This window comes from Mustelus asterias, chromosome 17 (genome assembly GCF_964213995.1).
Source record: "Mustelus asterias chromosome 17, sMusAst1.hap1.1, whole genome shotgun sequence".
Taxonomy (NCBI): domain Eukaryota; kingdom Metazoa; phylum Chordata; class Chondrichthyes; order Carcharhiniformes; family Triakidae; genus Mustelus; species Mustelus asterias.
Window position 1 is genome coordinate 48,468,245 of NC_135817.1, and position 19,127 is coordinate 48,487,371.

Sequence of the window (19,127 nt, forward strand, 5' to 3'; positions counted from 1 at the left end):
GCATTTGGCCCATATCTCTCTATACTCATTGCACCCATGTAACTATCTAAATGCTTTTTAAAAGACAAAATTGTACCCGCTTCTACTACTACCTCTGGCAGCTTGTTCCAGACACTCACTACCCTGTGTGAGAAAAAATTGTCCCTCTGGACACTTTTGTATCTCTCCCCTCTCACCTTAAACCTATGCCCTCTAGTTTTAGACTCCCCTACCTTTGGGAAAAGATATTGACTATCTTGCTGATCTGTGCCCCTCATTATTTTATAGACCTCTATAAGAACACCCCTCAGCCTCCTACGCTCTAGAGAAAAAAGTGCCAGTCTATCCAGCCTCTCCTTATAACTCAATCCATCAAGTCCTGGTAGCATCCTAGTAAATCTTTTCTGCACTCTTTCTAGTTTAATTCAATTTAGCTCAATGTTCCCTCCCTCACTGTCCATGTGCTTCAGATTTATCTCGAGCCTCACAATGTGAAGGTAAAGTTAACTCCTGTTATTCTGCATCCACCCTCAATAATACTGGATCCCATTGCTGTTGTGGTAGATAGTCACATCTTCCCCACTGAGCCCATTACCTGCAAAGTGCTCACGCTCTACCCACTCCATCTGAGAGCACGGTCACCTCCTGAGGTGCCCACCCCATGAGAGCTTCACATACCCATCCCTTTATTATATCTTCCCTTTCTAGAGGCTGTAGATGCCTCCAGTGACCGTCACTCTTCCCTCTACAGCCCAGTATAGAGTCCGATTATTCTAGGGACAGCGACAGTCCTACACACCAAGCTGTGCTTTTTTTCCCCTGTTGGAACACACAATCCTAGCCCGTCCCTGAAACTTGGGTATACTGTGCTCCTAATAATTGCTGCTGATGCATGTCCGCTGCATTTCTGCATTGTCTCCTATCTTTAACTTTTGATTATGAGTTCCACCTAGTCCCTGGACTGCCCGTAATCTGAGACTCCTCTCTGTTTCACAACAGGATTGTCTGCATTCTTTGACTGAAAGCCCCTGACCAAAGACTTTAACCTTCACAGATGGCTAAGGATGATAGTGTCCTTCTCAAATCACACTCTCCTCAACATCTGTAACTTCTGTCTTTGTGCAAATCATTCCTAACGTGCCACATTAACAATTCCATGAAATCAGGACATTGAATTTGATGATCAGCCATGATCATAATGAATGCCAGAGCAGGCTCAAAGGGCTGAATGGAATACTCCTGCTTCCAGTATAGATATTTCTATTCCAGAGTCTGACTGCATCCTCTTCCAGTGAAAGATGCAATAACCCTTTCACCCTTTTGTTTGTTTGTGTTTAATGCACCATTGTTGGGGTCCAGTTTTCCACCCCTTAGTCTTCGATTTGATTTATTATTGACACATGTATTAGTGTATGCTGTATTAGTATACGGTGACACTGTTTACACTTGTCACATGTATTATACAGTGAAAAGTATTGTTTCTTGCGTACTCTACAGACAAAGCATACTGTACATAGGGAAGGAAAGGAGAGTGCAGAATTAAGTGTTACAGTGATAGTTTAGGGTGTAGAGAAAGATCAACTTAATGCGAGGTAGGCGCCCCAGACATTCTCTCTTTCACCTTCTGTCGGGAAAAAGACACAAAAGTCTGAGATCACGTACCAACCGACTCAAAAACAGCTTCTTCCCTGCTGCCATCAGAATTTTGAATGGATCTATCTCGCATTAAGTTGATCTTTCTCTAACTATGACTGTAACACTATATTCTGCACTCTCTCCTTCCCTATGTACGATATGCTTTATCTGTATAGTGCGCAAGAAACAATACTTTTCACTGTGTACTAATACATGTGACAAGTGTAAACAGTGTCAATGGATGGGAGGCTGGTTTGAGTGATGGACTGGGCTTCATTCATGACCCTTTGTAGTTTATTGTGGTCTTGGGCAGAGCAGGGGCCGTACCAAGCTGTGATACAACCAGAAAGAATGCTGTCTATGATGCATCTGTAAAAGTTGGTGAGAGTTGTAGCAGACATGCCAAATTTCCTTAGTCTCCTGAGAAAGTAGAGGCATTGGTGGGCTTTCTTAACAATAGAGTCCACATGGAGGGACCAGAACAGGCTGTTGGTGATCTGGACACCTAAAAACTTGAAGCTGTCGACCATTTCTACTTCAGCCCCACTGATGTAGACAGGGGCATGTTCTCCACTACGCTTCCTGAAGTCGATGACTATCGCCTTCATTTTGTTGACATTGAGGGAGAGATTATTGTCATCGCACCAGTTCATCAGATTCTCTATCTCTTTCCTGTACTGTGTCTTGTCATTGTTTAAGACCCATAATGATGGTGTCATCAGCAAACTTGAAAATCAAGTTGGAGGGGAATTTGGCCATACAGTCAGAGGTGTATATGGAGTACAGTAAGGGCTGAGAGCACAGCCTTGCGGAGCACCAGTGTTGAAGATGATCATGGAGGAGGTGTTGTTGCCTATCCTTACTGACTGTGGTCTGTGCATTAGGAAGTCTAGGATCCAGTTGTGCAGGGAGGAGCTGAGCCCCAGGCCACAGAGTTTGGAGATGCGTCTCATAGGAATAATGATGTTAAAGGCTGAGCTGTAGTCTATGAATAAGAGTCTGACATAGGTGCCTTTGTTATCTAGGTGTTCCAGGGTTGAGTGTAGGGCCAGCAAGATGGTGTCTGCTGTGGACCTGCTGGTAGCAGGACCCTACCTGCTGTTGCGGTGATAGGCGAACTGTAGTAAATCCAGGCAGTCTGAGAGGCAGGAACGGATTGGTGCCATGACTAACCTTTCGAAGCACTTGATAGTGGTGGATGTCAGAGCCACCAGACAATAGTCATTAATGCACGTTGCCTGGCTTTCTTTGGTTCCCGGAATGATGGTCATCTTCTTGAAGCAGGTAGGGACCTCAGATTGGTGTAAAGAGAGGTTGAAGATGTCTGCGAATATCCCCGCCAGCTGGTCTGTGCAGGATCATCCAGATACCCATCTGGGTCAGTTGCTTTCTGTGGGTTGACTTTTGAGAATGTTTCTCTGACGTCGGCAATAGTGACCTCGGGTACAGGTTCGTCCGAGGCTTCTGAGATGGAGGGCTCTCGCTGACCTCTTGCTCACAAGAGGCATAGAATGCATTGATATCATCAGGGAGGGATATAGGGTTTCCTCTGCCTTCCATTGTTCATTGTCCTCCTCCACCTCTTTGCCCCTGCCTTCCATCATGCCCCCTTGCCCTTCTCCTACCAACTGCCCTTGCACAGCTTTCCTTTGCCATTGCCCCCTGGTCTTCGTCAGCCCCACCCTCACTTCATACCCAGCCCCGGATGAACTTTGAGTCGGTCAAAGTGGAGGTTGCACAAGTCCCACAGCACGGTGTCATCCTTGTAGACAATAGTGTCAGGCACCTGGAGCAGAAGACCTCTGCACTCCCTAGACCCCTGTGCAGTACTGGTGACCCCTGCGCAGTACTGGTCAGTGAAGGATGCAGAGTCTCTCATTAAAGTGATGTCCTTGCTGACAACTTTGGCCAAAAGCAGGAGGGCACCAATGCTTCAGCCCCAGCAGTGTGGCATTGAATGTAACAAGAGTGGTACAGCACTATGGCAGGTAGGCTATGTATGCACTCACCTTGGAGTCATGAACTAACTATGGTCCGACTTGTACATGCTACACATTTTCAAACAGGTTTGAGGCTGACGTAATTTCATGCTGGGTGATGTAGAATTTGAAGGCATGCTCAGATTCCGGCGAGCAGCTGTTTTAATGAGCATTCATGAGATGCAAAAAGGATTCACACCACCAGGCAGCAGGATAACTAGCCTGCCATTAACCCACTACTGGGAGAATAGCAAACTGCTTTTAAACTGGTGGTTTCCAACTTTTTGCTTGCTGCTAGATTCTCCACTCCAATCTGCCACAGCACCTGCTGCATGCGGGAGTGGAAAATTCCGCCCTCAAGAGTTAGAGTGACGCAGTTTGATATCTTCCAGGTTATTAAGTGCAATGGGAAATAGATTGAATTTCGCAGAAAATGATCTTTTATCCAATAAAATACGAGATGTTAAATAATATAATTGGTTGGTTCATAATGCACCTTTCACTTAGTATGATGTTGGATCAGCCTACCACTGGAAAGATTGGAGAAATATATGTGGTATTGTAGTAGCCAGTACACATGATGGGTTATAGAGTCCATTGAATCCCTGCAGTGCAGGAGGAGGCCATTCGACCTATCAAGTCTGCACCGACACTCCAAAAGAGCATCTTACCCAGCCTCCCCGCCCCCACAGCTCTATCCCCGTAACCCCACACATGTACCATGTTTTATCCACCTAACCTACACATCTTTGGACACCAAGGAACAATTTAACGTGGCCAATCCACCTAACCTGCACACCTTTGGACAGTGGGAGGAAACTGGAACATCTGGAGGAAACCCACGCAGACACGGAAGAACGTGCAAACTCCACGCGGTCACCCAAGACCAGAATTAAACCTGGGTCCCTAGCGCTGTGAGGTAGCAGTGCTAACCACTGAACCACCATGTTGCCCAATGTTGTGTCCTCTGGATTGCACTATTGATTCACTTGCTTGACAGTAAACATATGCTCCTATGTGGAATAGATATGGGGTCTTCTTAGAGTGGGGAGGGCAAAATTGGTGACACTAAGCCAAAGTGACAATTGCGAGTAAAACTTGCTTACATTTCCCCTAATAACTTGTTAAATATACATCAATAATACTTGTGCTCTGTAAGGTGTCAAATATCAAACTTGTATCAATGGATAATTTGGATAAAAAGCAGAAAAAGTAAACTCAACCAGTCAATCTGACGTGATTTACATGTTGACCTGAGCTGAAAGTCCTCACATCCCTAATATTCAGACAGGATACAAGTCCAGAGCATTAAAAAAATCAAACTTAATATTGGCCTCCTATATACTCACAAGCATCTTTTGGAGCTGCTCCACTGTCTGGTTAGCTACGCTGATGCCATTTATTTCTCGGATTTCATCACCAACATGGAGTGTTCCTACAAGTTTAAAAAGAGTCAGATAAGAATTCAAGTTTCTCATTTAGGCATAGGAAAATTTAATTTCCATTTGCATAAATCAACCCCTTCCCTTTCTAGAAATGCATCCAATAGTCTCATGAACCTATATATAGCGTCTGGTTTAATGGTTTTCTTTAGCAACTTATTCCATAACTCTATTGTCCCATGTGTGAGGAGGTTTTCCCTGACTCGTTTTGCCTTATACTTCTTTGCTCTTTATAACTCTGTCCCTTGGTGGCATAGGGCAAAACACTGATGGAAAAATTATGGACCAAATGTTGCCTCCAGAAATATAAATACAACTTTAATTCCATGGAGTGGTGATAGATAAATTTGTGGACGCATATAGATTTCTTAATTCTTACCTTGTCGATGGATCATTCCTCCATGCATTATCCTTGCAACGATACAATGGTTCAACTCATTCATTTTTAAAGTGATCCCCTAGGTGAAGGAACATATTGAAAATTAACATGACACATACTAGATTTAATTAATTAGAAATATAACAGTCATATACAAACCTTTATCAAAGTTAAATGTTTTGTCTTATACAAACATTAAATCCGTGATGTATTCAAATGAATTTTCTAGTTGGCAAAAACAGTACCTGCATTCTATATATAGAGATACATCTCAAGATAGAAATGGAGATAGATGATGATAGTGAAAGAAAAAGATAGCTGATGATAATGAAAAGTGATAGAACAAAGAAAGAGTAAGGGATGACATGCTTCGTCAAGAGCAGCGGGCTTCAGTGATCAGCTACACTGAGTTGTCTGGGTTGAGGAGCCATGTGACTTTGCTTCCTCCCTCTTTGTGGGAAGTACATATTTCCTGCTTAGGGATTCCCCAAAATGGCATAAGGGAAGATTGGGAGCTTGCTGTCCATGCTGGAAACTCTCATTCTATCACTGTGGTCAGACACAAGATATAGAACCATAGAAAATTACAGCACAGAAACAGGCCTTTTGGCCATTCTCGTGTGTGCCGAACCATTTTTTGCCTAGTCCCACTGGCCTGCACTTGGACCATATCCCTCCACACCCCTCTCATCCATGAACCCATCCAAGTTTTTCTTAAATGTTAAAAGCATTTACCACTTTATCCGGAAGCTCATTCCACACTCCCACCACTCTCTGCGTGAAGAAGCTCCCCGTAATATTCCCTTTAAACTTTTCTCCTTTCACCCTTAACCCATGCCCTCTGGTTTTTTTGGAAAAAGCCTGCTTGCATTCACTATCTATACCCATCAAAATCTTCTACACCTCTATCAAATCTCCCCTCATTCTTCTATGCTCCAGGGAATAAAGTCCCAACCTATTCAATCTCTGTCACTCAGCTTCTCAAGTCCCGGCAACATCCTTGTGAACCTTCTCTGCACTCTTTCAACCTTATTTACATCCTTCCTGTAACTAGGTGACCAAAACTGTACACGATACTCTAAATTCGGCCTCACCAATGCCCTATATAACCTTACCATAACACTCCAACTTTTATACTCGATACTCCGATTTATAAAGGCCAATGTACCAAAGGCACTCTTTACGACCCTATCCACCTGTGACGTCACTTTTAGGGAATTCTGTACCTGTATTCCCAGATCCCTCTGTTCAACTGCACTCTTCAGAGTCCTACCATTTACCCTGTACGTTCTACTTTGGTTTGTCCTTCCAAAGTGCAATATCTCACACTTGTCTGCGTTAAATTCCATTTGCCATTTTTCAGCCCATTTTTCTAGTTGGTCCAAATCCCTCTGCAAGCTTTGAAAACCTTCCTCACTGTCCACTACACCTCCAATCTTTGTATCATCAGCAAATTTGCTGATCCAATTTACCACATTATCATCCAGATCATTGATATAGATGACAAACAACAATGGACGCAACACCGATCCCTGCGACACACCACTAAGTCACAGGCCTACACTCAGAGAAGCAATCCTCCACAACCACTCTCTGGCTTCTTCCATTGAGCCAGTGTCTAATCCAGTTTACTACCTCCCCATGTATACCCAGCGACTGAACCTTCCTAACTAACCTCCCATGAGGGACCTTGTCAAAGGCCTTGCTGAAATCCAGGTAGACAACATCCACCGCCTTCCCTTCATCCACTTTCCTGGTAACCTCCTCGAAAAACTCTAATAGATTGGTCAAACATGACCTACCACGCACAAAGCCATGTTGACTCTCCCTAATAAGTCCCTGTCTATCCAAATATTTGTAGATCCTATTCCTTATCACACCTTCCAATAACTTGCCCACCACCGACATCAAACTTACTGGCCTATAATTTCCCGGATTTCTTTTGAACCTTTTTTAAACGACGGAACAACATGAGCCACCCTCCAATCATCCGGCACCTCCCCCGTGAATACTGACATTTTAAATATGTCTGCCAGGGCCCCTGCAAGCTCAACACTAGCTTCCCTCAAGGTCCGTGGGAATACCCTGTCCGGTCCTGGGGATTTATCCACTCTGATTTGCCTTCTCATTTTATCAAATCCCTTCTCATTTCATCAAATCCCTTCTCATTTCATCAAATTTGGCCTTTTTCCAGTTCAGAACTTCAACCCGAGGACCAGATCTATCCTTATCCATGATCAGGTTGAAACTAATGGCATTATGATCACTGGATCCAACGTGTTCCCTCACACTCACATCCATCACCTGCCCTAACTCATTTCCCAATAGGAGATCCAATATCGCATCCTCTCTAGTTGGCACCTCTATATACTGATGTAGAAAATTTTCCTGAACACATTTTACAAACTCTACCCCTTCTAAACCTTTAACAGTATGCGAGTCCCAATCTATACGTGGAAAATTAAAATCCCCTACTATCACAACTTTGTGTTTCTTGCAGTTGTCAGCTATCTCTCTGCTGATTTGCTCCTCCAATTCTCGCTGACTATTGGGTGGTCTATAATACAACCCCATTAATGTGGTCATACCTTTCCTGTTTCTCAGCTCAACCCATAGGGCCTCTGTAGACAAGCTCCCTAATCTATCCTGCCCGAGTACCGCTGTAACATTTTCCCTGACCAACAATGCCACCCCCCCACCTTTTATCCCTCTGCCTCTATCCCGCCTGAAACATTGGAACCCTGGAACATTGAGTTGCCAGTCCTGCCCCTCCTGTAGCCAAGTTTCACTAATGGCTATAATGTCATATTTCCATGTGCCTATCCACACCTTCAGCTCATCTGCCTTCCCCACAATACTCCTGGCATTGAAATAGACACACCTCAAAAGGTTATTTCCACCACACTCAACCCTTCCATTTGTGACTTTGCTTGAACTAACCTGTCTTTTTACCCCTGCTCCACTATCTGCTCTGGCACTCTGGTTCCCATCCCCCTGCAAATCTAGTTTAAACGCTCCCCAATAACACTAGCAAACCTCCCTGCAAGTATATTGGTCCCCTTGTAGTTTAGGTGTAACAATATATGTATATATATTTTGCATCCTTCAGTGATCAGTATCCCTAAATCAGTGCCTGTTTTTCATAAGATAGAAAACCACTTCATGGTGTCCTTTACAATTACAATAGCAAACATATCTGTGTTACACCATACAAGATCCCATAAAAATAATTTGGAGGAAAGCAGAGATTAAACCAATATTCAGAACTGAATTTATATTATGGGACTAAATAATTATGCAGTGGAAGACCGATATTTTGTTGAAATTGTTATATTCGCTACCTTTTTAAACCATAAAAAGGTAAAAGCATAAATACTTTTACGAATATTTGCACAAGGCTACATAATGGAATCTATTACTGAGGAAGTATTAACAATGCACATAGAAAAGCATAGCGTGAATCAAACAAGTTAACATGGTTTTATGAAAGGGACATGCTTTTTAACAAACTTATTAGTTTTTTTGACTATGTAACTAGTAGGGTATATAGAAGGGAACAATAAATGTAGTATACATTGATTTCAAAAAAGCGTTTAATAAGATGCCACACAACAGGTTAAGTTTGGGGAGATACTAGCATGGATAGAGCATTGGTTAACGGACAGGAAGTACAAAGTACGGATAAATGGAGCATTTCAAGTTGGCAGGCTGTGACTAGAGGAGTGCCGCAAATATCAGTGCTGAGATCTCAGCTATTTACAATCTATATTAATAACTTAAATGAAGAAATAGAGAGCAACATATCTAAGTTTGCTGATGATACAAAACTAGGTGGGAATGCAAGCCACAAACAGGATTTAAAGTGGCTACAAAGTAATACAGACAAGGTAAGGGAGTGGGCAACAAGGAGGCAGGTGGAGTAATGGACAAGTGTGAGGTTATTCACTTTGGTCATTAGAATAGAAAAGCAGAATACTTTTTAAAAAGATGTGAAACTTATCAATGTAAATGTTGATGTCCCGAAAGACTTGGATGTACTTGTACAGGAACACAAAACGTTAACTTGCAGGTACAGCAAGCAATTGTGAAAGCAAATGACATGTTGGCCTTTACTGCAAGGGGATTGGAGTACAAAAGTAAGGAAGTCTGCCACAATTGTAGGTGGCTTTGGTGAGACCACACTTGGAATATGGTCTGTAATTTTGGTTTCTATATTTAAGGAAGGATATACTTTCATGGGTGATATATAGCGAAGCTTCACTAGATTGATCCCGGGGATGGCAGAGTTAACTTATGATTAAAAGGTCAAGAAAATTGGGTCTATATTCTCTGGAGTTTAGAGGAATGAGAGGTACTCTCATTGGAACATTCAGGATTATGAATGGGCCAAAGAGAGTAGATATTGATATACTGTTTCTCTCTGGCTGGGGAACCTAAAACATGGGGGCCCAGCTCAGGATGAGGTGCCAATCATAAAATTAGGAGAAATTTCTTCATTCAGTGGTTGTGAATTTTTGGAATTCTCTACCCTAAAGGGTTGTGGATGCACCATCATTGAACATATTTAAGGCCGAGACTGATGGACTTTTATCCCTCAGTAAATCAAGGGATTATGGGGAGCAGGCTCGTCAAGCTGTGTGGTCTTCTCCTGCTATTACTTATGTTTTTATAAAGCAGTCTTATTTTATCAAAAATATTTGGAAGAACTAACATATAAAGTATAACTGATACTACAATTTTCATGATTTGGAAGTGGTAAGAAGCATATTGTTCAAAAATATTGAAACGCAAAAATGTTTAATTAAATTATTTAAACGAATGTGTCTATTTAACATGCAAAGATTAAGAATAATCAGAACATTTTGCAGGTGCATTTCTTCATAATATATTGTATAAATATCATGCTTGGACAAGATAAAAAAAGCTTTTATATCACTGTGACAAGCATTTTTCTTAGTAGAACATTTTATATAAACATAAAATATCAAAAATTTGCAGACAATAGAATCTATTCAAAATAGTTTTTAAAATCAATTTTCTTTGAAGAAATGTTTTGATCTGAAACTTGGTCAAAGCAGTGTACTTCCTAACAAAAAGAGCTTTGAAATTCCAAAACCCATCTTGGAATATACAAAGAGAGGGAAACTAAGTTTAAATGATAACTTTCAGCTGTAAGGTTATTTATTATTATGGTCAGCTGAGTAGTAGTACTGGAGTTGAAAACTTCACTGGACCCACCTGGGCTTTAGAACACTGTGCTGACTTCAATGTTGCGGATCACTATAGACAGGAAGTTCCAGTTGGAAGTATTTCCTGTGTTAGACAAAAGGTCCCGTTGCAACCATTTTTTAAAATAGAGTTTTACTGTTCAGTTTTTAAAATATAGTCTTGCATAAAAACCCTAATTTGGTCATTCTAGGTACAGATCTCTCCTGTAGTTGAAATTTTGAGTCTAGGTTTGCATCATAAGGTGGTACTGGCATCTTATTTTGTATAGCATTATATTTCTTCCCTAAGTTTAGTATACCATTGTACTGCAGATTACTAGAATTACTTAAAAGTCTATCTATATTCCAACTCATCTGCTGTGACTCCTTTCCACTTCAACCAACTGGTGTATGAACAAAAGATAAATTGATATTCTCCCTATCCATAACATTTTATTTTTCACAGGTCATTTGCAGTTACTGGTTACAAGTGATAATAACCAGGTTAATCATTTGCAGGACATCTGAACCGAATCCTGTCCACAGCCAAGATCCACACACACATTTGCAATGGTAGCAGGAACCTTGGACACTTTTCACACTTGCTTAATCAAAAATATTTGCTATTCTGCTTCATTTGATGTTTCAAGTCAGCTACAAGACTGTGAAAATTTATTAACAATGTAATTCAAACAGATGCATAGTTGTAATTTAGTGCTCCAAATATATTGTATGTAAAAACTCATGGACTTGGAAAAGGGTTAATTTATAATTTGATAAGTAAATCAAGACAATGTAAGCTTTCGCACAGTATTTTTCCTACCAAATATAATCTTCATTCTATGTCTGAATTAATGCCCACAATTAATCAATAGTGACAATGAAATCTACATTGGGTTAAAAAGTGGTTAATTTGTAATTTTGTGTTCTAAGTCAACATAAAAATGCATTGTCTAGACTGTTAATACACAGTACAATAAATCTACATTAATCCTTATTTAGGTCTTTCAGATGTTTTATGATTTTAAGGGGTATCCATGACGACTTCCACTGAAAATAAGTTCAATGTCATTTGAAGGGAGAAGAAAACAAAGAAAAGATGACTACTGTAGTTGCCTTATTTTTACCGCTGTGGTTTTTTATGTGAATTAAAATTAGTTTTAATGATTGGATACCTCTGCTAGCACATCTAGATAAAAATTTACTAAAATTAGAAAACGTCAGGGTCTTATTCTATATTACCATAGGTTCATCTGTGTTTTTCTGGAACTGGACCAGTCGAACACGTGTTACATTTTCCATGTCCATGTCTCCGTTTGCACTTTCAGGTGAGTCACCATTCAAATAAGGAGAAGTTGGTGGTGGTGTAACTCTCAATGCTTCATCACTGTATACCTCATGTGCCACGACGTCATGAGTTTGCAGCAAGGCCTAGTTGTTTAAAACAAAATAAAACTGGAACATTAGATTGAATTTTTAAAAATGTTGTGAATCATTCTATTGTCCTTTCACCCTCTTCACTTCCCACTTTTCTATCCACTATATTTCCTTCCTTAACATAGGGAGCTTTGAACCACCTTCCTGTCCACACACAGCACTGGAGAAGTGCAAGTTGTTCTTCCTCAAATCTACTTCTAAGGCATGGAAAAAGATTGACATGCGTAATAACTCATTTATAGTAACAAATGAAACGTAGATCTGTTAAAAACTTTAATTCTTGTTTGCTATTGCATTGCAAATAATCTGAATGAAGAACTCTGAACTGCCTTTCGATCAATGAGCCCACCAGAAGAGATGGTTCAGTTTGGAGACAATTCAATGCCACATCGCATCCAGCCAATATAAACAATCTTTGGAATTTTAATACTGACTTCCCAGCACGGCAACAATATACACAGTCGCTGTAACAGTTTTGACTGTGATCTTGCTCTGCTTGTTGGCTGTGTATAATAATTAAGTTTTCAAACTGAAATCACCAGTTTTGTTACATCATAAGTCAATAAAAGCACATTATAACTATACTCAAAAAACTGTACTTTTAAATTTAGAAAACCACCAACAGTTAATTAGATCCTGATGGTTAGAAAATGATTCTAGTTTGAATGCTCAGGCACTAACAAAATAGATGCTGACTTGCTTCCAACTTGGCAGAAACACTTGTGTGAAGATAAATCAAGGATGAACTGGTTGAATACTGACAAATGCAATTGATAATTTTTAATGCATTTATTCCAACTGCTAAGAGATTTTTTGTCCGTTATTATTTGGTGAGAGTGTCAAAAAATTTTTTAAAAATAATTTGAGATAGTTATATTTAAGGAAACACTATTGGCAAGACTGAGGTCCAAAATCTCTTATTACCGCCCCCCCAGCCAATTAAAGATATGGAGGTGATGGATTTTTTATTCAAGTTGCTAGTCTCCTTGTTTCTGAATGAATGGTAACCAATCTATCTTTTAACGCTGTCAGATGAGAAGCAGGTGGTCTGGGAAATGTGTTAAAAATGATATGACTGTTATAAAGGCAGCATGGTATCTAAAGTTATTTGACAATCTTAAAATATAATGATTTTTACTTGGAAGTTTGGATTTGTTTTCGCTACAGTTTCTTTTGTACTCTGGGACTCTGTAGTACTGTACAGATCAAGCTTTTCATAAAATTTGACAACTGATCTAGGGAAATTTGTATTATTTATCTGATCAATTCCATGTGGTGTATAAAATAGAAGAGTGGCTAAAAGAAGGAAAACTTGCACCTGTCAGACTGTTTATCTCCAAATCAAAAGCTGTAAACCCATTGCAATTTACCACGCAAGTTATGGTAGTTGATCAGATGTACTGAAAATACATCACGAAGCCAAGGCTAAAGATGGCTATGGTATATGATTAAGGAAAAGCTGCATACTCTGCTCTAAGACACCACTACAAATCAATATAAAAATATAAAACCATTCTATATTTTCAAATCTCTGTACAATGTGTTCAGATCTTTTCACGAAATATACACTAATAGAATACTCTTTCTCTGAAGAGATCATACTTGTAACAGACTTTTCAGTACAAAGCGGTAAACATTCTCAGAGTTCTCTCACCTGACATGCACTCCAAATTACAGCACTATGTAGTTCCCTTGCCAAACTCTTTCCAATATGCTACTGTGGTGAACCATAGATGGTTACCACTATGGGTACTTGTACATATGTTACTCCTGTTACTGTTGGGGTTAGGGTTGGGGTGTTTCACCTGTTAGCATTGTTCTGTGGTACACTCCGTTTGGCTCTGCCTTCTTACAGGAGTATAAAGGTCACTGCTACTTCCTAGTAGCCCTTAGTCTGGGATAGTATTGTTAAGCAGTGTCCTCTATTCTTGTTGTGAATAAAAGCCTTTATTCCGGGGTACGTCCTAGCCTCCCGTGTGAATCAATCGCGCATCAGCTACTGATTGTTCTCATTATTTAAAAGAACTGGTCTGTGACCTTATTACATCTGAAACTTACACAGCTTCCTCTAACAGGTCAAATTCCATTAATAAATTAAGGAGAGATCATAGAAATGTCAAGATCAAATTAAATGCAAAATCATATTTCTTGGAGAAAATTGAAGTTAAACAAACTCAAATATTTAACGCAAAGAAAAGCGTCCAGATTAGGACAGAGTTTCATTTTAAGCCGCCTTCAGTGGCCTCAAGTCCCCATATCTTTTCAGTTTAATGCAAGGAAAAAGGCATATATTTATTTACAGAAAGAGGACTGTGAAGAAACATACTGTGGATCTTTCCAGTCTCAATATTAAATTAAGCAGTGGCCTAAATTGTTCTTATCCACCGCAAAATAGACAATAAATGATGAGAACTGAACCGATTACATTAGAGCTAATATTGATCTCCCTGTGTGAAACCACTTGGGAGTTGGGCAGAGTGGGGCAATGGTTGCCTGCAGGAGTCAGTCAGGGCCATTTGCAATTAACAGGCCGCTCATTCTTCACATGCAGGGTGGAGGCTGCCAATACAAAATGCACATCCAGTTTACAAATGAGAACTTCAGGCCTGCAGAAGCTTAAAGGGGAGGTGCTTTTTGTCACTGAAGCAGGGAAAAAACATTGTGGAACTGCAGAATGCTTCTTGGGGAAAATAAGAGTTCCAGAAGAGCCCCAAGCCTTTGGAAAATAGACACAGAAAAAGTTCATGACAGGCTGATGGATATCAAAGTGAGTTGTTGAATGGATACGGCAAGAAGTGGCATAATGTGCGAATGTGAGCAGCATTTTCTATATTACACTCAGACTCTTAAGTTTAATAATCTCACTAGACATATAAGGTAATGCTCCCCTTCATGCCTCTCATTCTTTTTGCACAGCCATGCAGGACCAGAATACAGGAACTAAGTAGGCCATTTAACCCCCCAAGTCTGCTTTGCCATTCAATAATGAATGGGTGTAAATTGAGGGAGGTGGATACTCAATGAGACCTTGGAGTCCTTGTGTATCAGTCGCTGAAGGTAAGCAGGAAGTAAAGGCGGCAAATTGTATGTTGGCCTTAATAGCGAGAGGATTTGAGTATAGGAAAAGGAATGTTTTGCTGCAATTGTATAGGGCATTGGTGATGCCACACCTAGAGTATTGTGTGCAGTTTTGGTGTCCTTATCTGAGGAAGGATGTCCTTGCTATAGAGGGAGTACAGCACAGGTTACCAGGCTGATTCCTGAATGACAGGTCTGTCATATGAGGAGAGTCTAAGTCGGTTAGGATTATATTTACTGGAGTTTAGAAGAACGAGAGGGGTCTCATAGAAATTTATAAAATTCTAACAGGATTAGACAGGATAGATTCAGAAAGAATTTTCCCAATGGTGGGGGAGTCCAGAACTAGGGGTCATAGTTTGTGGATAAGGGGTAAACCTTTTAGAACTGACGTGAGGAGAAATTTCTTCACCCAGAGGGTGGTGAATGTGTGGAATTCACTACCACAGAAAGTAGTTGAGGCCAAAACTTTGTCTGATTTCAATAAGAAATTAGATATAGCTCTTGGAGCTAAAGGGATCAAAGGATATGGGAGGAAGGGGAATCAGGATATTGAATTCGATGATCAGCCATGATCGAAATGAATCGCGGAGCAGGCTTGAAGGGCCAAATGGCCTATTCCTGCTTCTGGTTTCTATGTTTCTATGAACAGTATGCTTTGTCTGTATAGTGTGCAAGAAACAATACTTTTCACTATATATATGTAACAATAATAAATCAAATCAAAGTGCTTGCACCTTATGAGCCACAACAGGCTACCTTCCTCCTATGCTGCTACCATTGGAAACTACCAGCAATGCACGACAGGGGCTTGCGCAAGCATGAAAAGTAGTTTATAGCCCTCTGTAGCATTTGTGAGCAAGGCATTTCTGAAGATGCTGATGATCTTGCAATGTTAGATAGCCTGAATAGCAATATTGGCATTTTAGCAGATGCTGTTGATAGCAGGACTCAGCTTCCTTTTTATGTTCAATAGCTGTGTAATTCTTCTACGCTGCCATCTTTTATTTCTTACATCACTATTCTCTTTGCAAATTACTTTTATATCTGCCCTACTTTCAAGTTGAATTGGCTTAGGCGCTTTCTTTTTAATAATTTTGCCTCAGTCTTATGCTGTTAACTTTTGAATGTCAAGTTAGTGACCTTTTCTTAGTTATTTTACACCCTTCATTTCACCTGCTCCTGATGAAGTTTGATACTGTGACATGCCGTTTACCTAGGCTTTGAACATTGCAGCAGTTTCCTCCCACCTCTGATACTGCCAGCTTGTGATACAATCTATTATCTTAATCATGTGATGAGAAGTTTATTGTCTTTGGCGTCCCTCTGTCTCAATGTAATAGGATTAGTAATTTTATATGGTGGGAGAATTCACTGTGGTTTCTGGAACTGTACATGCTATTAATAGTAGAATGATTGGCCCGTAGTTACCAGGTTTATTTGCTCTGATTGAGAAGTAATTATTGGAAACCTTCCAGGCCACTAGCACAACTTCCATACCCAAGAATGTGTGAATGATTGTGGTCAGTAATGTCGCCTCTAAATTATTTTCCTTGCATTCAGCCTATTCCATTTGAATGCATGGTAGCTTTGAATTCTTTTGCGTGGCTATGCACTCATGCGCTCAGATTTTTAAATTAATTATGGCTGAAATTGGAGTTGGGTGGGAAAGCAATTTCATGCTACTGGTCTGCATACCGTTTCCTTATCATGACCCTGACCAATCTACTGAGAAGCAGTGGACAGCCAAATAAGGCTAATTATTGTTAATTACCTTTTTCCCTGCTGACTGGACCAGTCAGCAATGTGGGTGGCTCATGTTAGATCATAAATATCTGCCGGACCACAGCTGAGGCTGCTGGATGTTGGTCGACCCTCCTGGATCATGGCCAGGCAGCTGTGGCCTTTGAAAAAAGTAAAAATAAACATACTTGGCCTTCTCCCTCTGTCTCCTCATGATTAGCAACTCCCACCCGTTGGAGGGCCTCTCATTGGCTGTCCAGTGTCAGGAGCATCCACCATCCCTAATTGGATGGCAAGTCCGTTCCCTGCCACTTGTTGGCCAAGCCCTTTAAAAATCCGAGAAGGTTGAACTTGAATGTGGTCGGGACTCTGTATGGTTCAGTGTGCAGTTTACAGGGAACATGGGTGGTCAGTACCTCCACAATTAAATCTCTGTCCTCTCTTCCAGAATGCATGCATCAGGGTCTGTGCCTTTTCCACTTGAGTTTCACATTATCAATTGTTACCGTGACTAACTGCTCTGCCTCTCCCTTTTGTACCCTTTAATTCTCATTATTAAATTCTTAAGTTAAGACTGAAGTAAAGTAATTGTATGTATTTCTGTCATTCCTTCATCCATAAAAGCAGGCCAAATCCAAACCAGCTAATTACTGTCCCAAGTGTCTACTTTCAATCATTGCAAAGTAATGGAATATGTCATTGACAGTGCTATCAAGCAGTACTTACTCACCAATAACCTGCACACTGATGCTCAATGTGAAATCTGTCAAGGCCACTTGGTTTTTGTTCACTCATGGATAGAAGGGTTGAATTCCAGAGGCTAGGTGAGAGTAACTGCCTTTGACATCAAGGCAGCAATTGACCAAGTGTGGCATCAAGGAACCCTAGCAAAATGGGAGTCAATGGGAATAAGGGGGAACACTTTCCATTGGCTTGACTCATACTTAGCATGAAGGAAGATGGTTGTGATTGTTGGAGGTCGAACATCTCAGCTTGAGGACATCACTGCAGGAGTTCCTCAGGGCAGTCATCTCAGGCTCAGTCATCTTCAGCTGCTTCATCATTGACTCTATGTCCATTATAAAGTCAGAAGTGGGGACTGTCATTGATGATTGCATAGTGTTTTGCTCCATCTGCAGCTCCTTGTGTGTGCTTGCATGCAGCATGACCTGAACAACACACAAGCTTGTGCTGTTAAGTGGCAGGTAAGACCTGTAGCCCACAGGTGCCAAACAATGACCATCGCCAACAAAAGAGAATCTAACCACCTCCCCTTAATGTTCAATGGCCTTATTATTGCTAAATCATTCACCATCAAGATTCATGAGGTAACTATTGACCGGAAACATAATTGGACCAGCCATAAAAATACTGTGACTATAAGAGCAGGACAGGTATTGGGATTTCTATGGCTGCACTAACGCCTCAGTTAAAGTTGTAGTTGCTTTCCTGAAATTGCAACCTTAAGTGAATCATAGGTCCCCATGGGAATCAATGTTAAAGCCAGAGTAGGTTCCATCTGACATTTCTCACCCAGATAAAAAGTACAATTTGAATACTGCACCATATATGTGCAGCAATGAGTATTCCTAGCTGAATTAGCTTGCAAAATAAAATACATCCCTAAATATAAAAGAAATACAATGTATATTGGAATTAAATTGTTTAAAAATTACAGTACATTTGCATGACCAGGCTCTATCTAGTGCCAGAAGTAGTTTGGTGCAGGTAGCAGCTGATGTCCCAGAACTACCTGTACTGTCCAACTCTACCACTCAAAGCAGCTCTGGACTTCAGTACAAGTTTGGAAACTAAGCCAGCAAGGAGCCAGAAGCAGAGCCAGAAGTTGAGGAGCACTGAAGAACAGACTCTACTTTAAAAGGTACATGGATGAGAACCAAAATGTCATAATATTCAAGGTTATGGGCCAAGTGCTGGAAAGTGGGATTAGTGTAGATTTAGTGTAGTTTTAACAGTGCACAATCAATGGGCTGATGGGCCTCTTGTGTACTGTATGACTCTATGACCCTGATGACTAAAGTAAAGACACACGATAGCGCAGAGTCGCTGAGCAGAGACTGATAGCCAGGTTCCGCACACGAGGACGGCCTCAACCGGGATATTGGGTTCATGTCACACTATTTGTAACCCCCACAACTTTCCTGGATGTGCAAAATCTCATTAGCTGTCCTGTCTGGAGACAATACACATCTCTTTAACCTGTGCTTAATGCTCCCTCCACTCACAT

At 40.7% G+C, this 19,127-nt stretch overlaps 1 protein-coding gene across 4 annotated transcripts in view; it reads right to left on the reverse strand.

Moving 5' to 3' along the window:
* Positions 1-19,127, reverse strand: part of caska (calcium/calmodulin-dependent serine protein kinase a) — a 405,920-nt gene that overhangs the window by 61,377 nt on the left and 325,416 nt on the right. For all 4 annotated transcript variants that reach the window (XM_078232613.1, XM_078232612.1, XM_078232611.1 and 1 more), the window contains exons 14-16: positions 11,864-12,052; positions 5,415-5,493; positions 4,943-5,028 (exon numbers count right to left, since the gene is read on the reverse strand). In XM_078232613.1, the coding sequence (XP_078088739.1) occupies positions 4,943-5,028; positions 5,415-5,493; positions 11,864-12,052 (354 nt within the window). The remainder of the gene's footprint in view (positions 1-4,942; positions 5,029-5,414; positions 5,494-11,863; positions 12,053-19,127) is intronic.